Below are 3,833 nucleotides of genomic sequence, written 5' to 3'. Positions count from 1 at the left end.
TGAGCCAGTAAAGGAGGCTTTACTATTCTTAGGTAGCGGAATGACATTAACTTCCCTCCAGGCCTGAGGGCACACACTTTCTAGTAGGCTTAAATTGACAATATGGCAAATAGGAGTGGCGATATCGTCCACCATCATCTTCAGTAATTTTCCATCCAGATTGTCAGACCCGGTGGCTTGTCATTAACGATAGACAACCTCTTCTACACTTACTTTACGGAATTCAAAACTACAATTCTCATCTTTCATAATTTGGTCAGATATACTTGGACATATACAGTCGTGGCCAAAAGTTTTGAGAATGACACAAATATTAATGTCGACAAAGTCTGCTGCTTCAGTGTCTTCAGAAATGTGTGTCAGATGTTACTATGGAATACTGAAGTATATTTACAAGCATTTCATACGTGTCAAAGGCTTTTATTGACAATTACATGAAGTTGATGCAAAGAGACAATATTTGCAGTGTTGACCCTTCTTTTTCAAGACCTCTGCAATCCGCCCTGGCATGCTGTCAATTAACTTCTGGGCCACATCCTGGCTAATGGCAGCCCATTCTTGCATAATCAGGCCTTGGAGTTTGTCAATTCTCGTCTTTTCTGTCAGAATTTGTGGGGTTTTGTTTGTCCACCCACCTCTTGAGGATTGACCACAAGTTATCAATGGGATTAAGGTCTGAGGTCTGGGGAGTTTCCTGGTTATGGACCCAAAATAGTGATGTTTTGTTCCGAGCTACTTAGTTATCACTTTTGCCTTAAGGCAAAAGGCTCCATCATGCTAAAAAAGCCATGCTGGAAAAGGTATTGTTCGTCACCAAACTGTTCCTGGTTGGTTGGGAGAAGTTGCTCTCGGAGGAGGTGTTGGTACCATTCTTTATTAATGGCTGTGTTCTTAGGCAAAATTGTGAGTGAGCCCACTCTCTTGGCTGAGAAGCAACCCCACACATGAATGGTCTCAGGATGATTTACTGTTGGAATGACACAGGACTGATGTTAGCGCTCACCTTGTCTTCTCTTGTCTTTTCCGGATGCCCAAAAAATCGGAAAGGGGATTCATCAGAGAAATGACTTTACCCCAGTCCTCAGCAGTCCAATCCTTGTACCTTTTGCAGAATATCAGTTAGTCCCTGATGTTTTTCCTGGAGAGAAGTGGCTTCTTTGCTGCCCTTCTTGACACCAGGCAATCCTCCAAAAGTCTTCGCCTCACTGTGCGTGCAGATGCATTCACACCTGCCTGCTGGCATTCCTGAGCAAGCTCTGTACTGGTGGTGCCCCAATCCCGCAGCTGAATAAACTTTAGGAGACGGTCCTGGCGCTTGCTGGACTTTCTTGGGCGCCCTGAAGCCTTCTTCACAGCAATTGAACCGCTCTCCTTGAAGTTCTTGATGATCCGATAAATGATTGATTTAGGTGCAATCTTACTGGCAGCAATATCCTTGCTTGTGAAGCCCTTTTTGTGCAAAGTAATGATGACGGCACATGTTTCCTTGCAGGTAACCATGGTTGACAGAAGAAGAACAATGATTCCAAGCATCACCCTCTTTGTGAAGCTTTCAGTCAGTTATTCGATTTCAATCAGCATGACAGAGTGATCTCCAGCCTTGTCCTCATCAACACTCACACCGGTGTTAACGAGAGAATCACTGACATGATGTCAGCTGGCCCTTTTGTGGCAGGGCTGAAATGCAGTGGAAATATTTTTGGGATATTAAGTTAATTTGCATGGCTAAGAGGGACTTTGCAATTAATTGCAATTCATCTGATCACTCTTCATAACATTCTGGAGTATATGCAGATTGCCATCATACAAACTGAGGCAGCAGACTTTGTGAAAATTAATATTTGTGTCATTCTCAAAACGTTTGGCCACGACTGTAGTTTATTGTCTGACATGTCATGCCTACATTTGCTAATCTTGCCAATGAAAAAGTTATTAAAGTAGTTGGAAATATCGCTGGGTTTTGTGACGAATGAGACTGTGAATGAGACTGTGAATGAGACTGTGAATCAGACTGTGAATGAGACTGTGATGAATGAGACTGTGAATGAGACAGTGAATGAGACGGTGATGAATGAGACTGTGATGAATGAGACTGTGATGAATGAGACTGTGATGAATGAGACTGTGAATGAGATTGTGATGAATGAGACTGTGAATGAGACTGTGAATGAGACTGTGAATGAGCCTGTGATGAAAGAGACTGGGAATGAGACTGGGAATGAGACTGGGAATGAGACTGTGAATTAGACTGTGAATGAGACTGTGATGAATGAGACTGTGAATGAGACTGTGATGAATGAGACTGTGAATGAGACTGTGAATGAGACTGTGATGAATGAGAATGTGAATGAGACTGTGATGAATGAGACTATGAATGAGACTGTGATGAATGAGACTGTGATGAATGAGACTATGAATGAGACTGTGACGAATGAGACTGTGAATGAGACTGTGATGAATGAGACTGTGAATGAGACCGTGATGAATGAGACTGTGATGAATGAGACTGTGAATGAGACTGTGATGAATGAGACTGTGAATGAGACTGTGAATGAGACTGTGAATGAGACTGTGAATGAGACTGTGATGAATGAGACTGTGAATGAGACTGTGATGAATGAGACTCTGATGAATGAGACTGTGAATGAGACTCTGATGAATGAGACTGTGATGAATGAGACTGTGAATGAGACTGTGAATGAGACTGTGATGAATGAGACTGTGATGAATGAGACTGTGATGAATGAGACTGTGAATGAGACTGTGATGAATGAGACTGTGAATGAGACTGTGAATGAGACTGTGAATGAGCCTGTGATGAAAGAGACTGGGAATGAGACTGGGAATGAGACTGGGAATGAGACTGTGAATGAGACTGTGAATGAGACTGTGATGAATGAGACTGTGAATGAGACTGTGATGAATGAGACTGTGAATGAGACTGTGAATGAGACTGTGATGAATGAGAATGTGAATGAGACTGTGATGAATGAGACTATGAATGAGACTGTGATGAATGAGACTGTGAATGAGACTGTGATGAATGAGACTATGAATGAGACTGTGATGAATGAGACTGTGAATGAGACTGTGATGAATGAGACTGTGAATGAGACCGTGATGAATGAGACTGTGAATGAGACTGTGATGAATGAGACTGTGAATGAGACTGTGATGAATGAGACTGTGAATGAGACTGTGAATGAGACTGTGAATGAGACTGTGAATGAGACTGTGATGAATGAGACTGTGAATGAGACTGTGATGAATGAGACTCTGATGAATGAGACTGTGAATGAGACTCTGATGAATGAGACTGTGATGAATAAGACTGTGAATGAGACTCTGATGAATGAGACTGTGATGAATGAGACTGTGAATGAGACCGTGATGAATGAGACTGTGAATGAGACTGTGATGAATGAGACTGTGAATGAGACTGTGAATGAGACTGTGTGTGAATGAGACTGTGAATGAGACTGTGATGAATGAGACTGTGAATGAGACTGTGATGAATGAGACTGTGAATGAGACGGTGATGAATGAGACTGTGAATGAGACTGTGATGAATGAGACTGTGATGAATGACACTGTGATGAATGAGACTGTGAATGAGACTGTGAATGAGACTGTGATGAATGAGAATGTGAATGAGACTGTGAATGAGACAGTGATGAATGAGACTGTGATGAATGAGACTGTGATGAATGAGACTGTGAATGAGACTGTGATGAATGAGACTCTGAATGAGACTGTGATGAATGAGACTGTGATGAATGAGACTGTGAATGAGACTGTGAATGAGACTGTGATGAATGACACTGTGATGAATG

The 3,833-nt window shown here is 42.1% G+C and overlaps 1 protein-coding gene across 1 annotated transcript; it reads left to right on the top strand.

The window, feature by feature from the left end:
• The first annotated feature begins 2,265 nt into the window (after positions 1-2,265).
• Positions 2,266-3,465, top strand: LOC139377189 (fap1 adhesin-like). The gene has a single exon (XM_071120190.1). The coding sequence runs from the start codon at positions 2,266-2,268 to the stop codon at positions 3,463-3,465; it is 1,200 nt and encodes a 399-aa protein (XP_070976291.1).
• The last annotated feature ends 368 nt before the right edge of the window (positions 3,466-3,833 follow it).

The sequence above is a fragment of the Oncorhynchus clarkii genome, chromosome 20, assembly GCF_045791955.1.
Source record: "Oncorhynchus clarkii lewisi isolate Uvic-CL-2024 chromosome 20, UVic_Ocla_1.0, whole genome shotgun sequence".
Lineage (NCBI taxonomy): Eukaryota > Metazoa > Chordata > Actinopteri > Salmoniformes > Salmonidae > Oncorhynchus > Oncorhynchus clarkii.
This window is presented reverse-complemented; position numbering and strand designations above follow the sequence as displayed.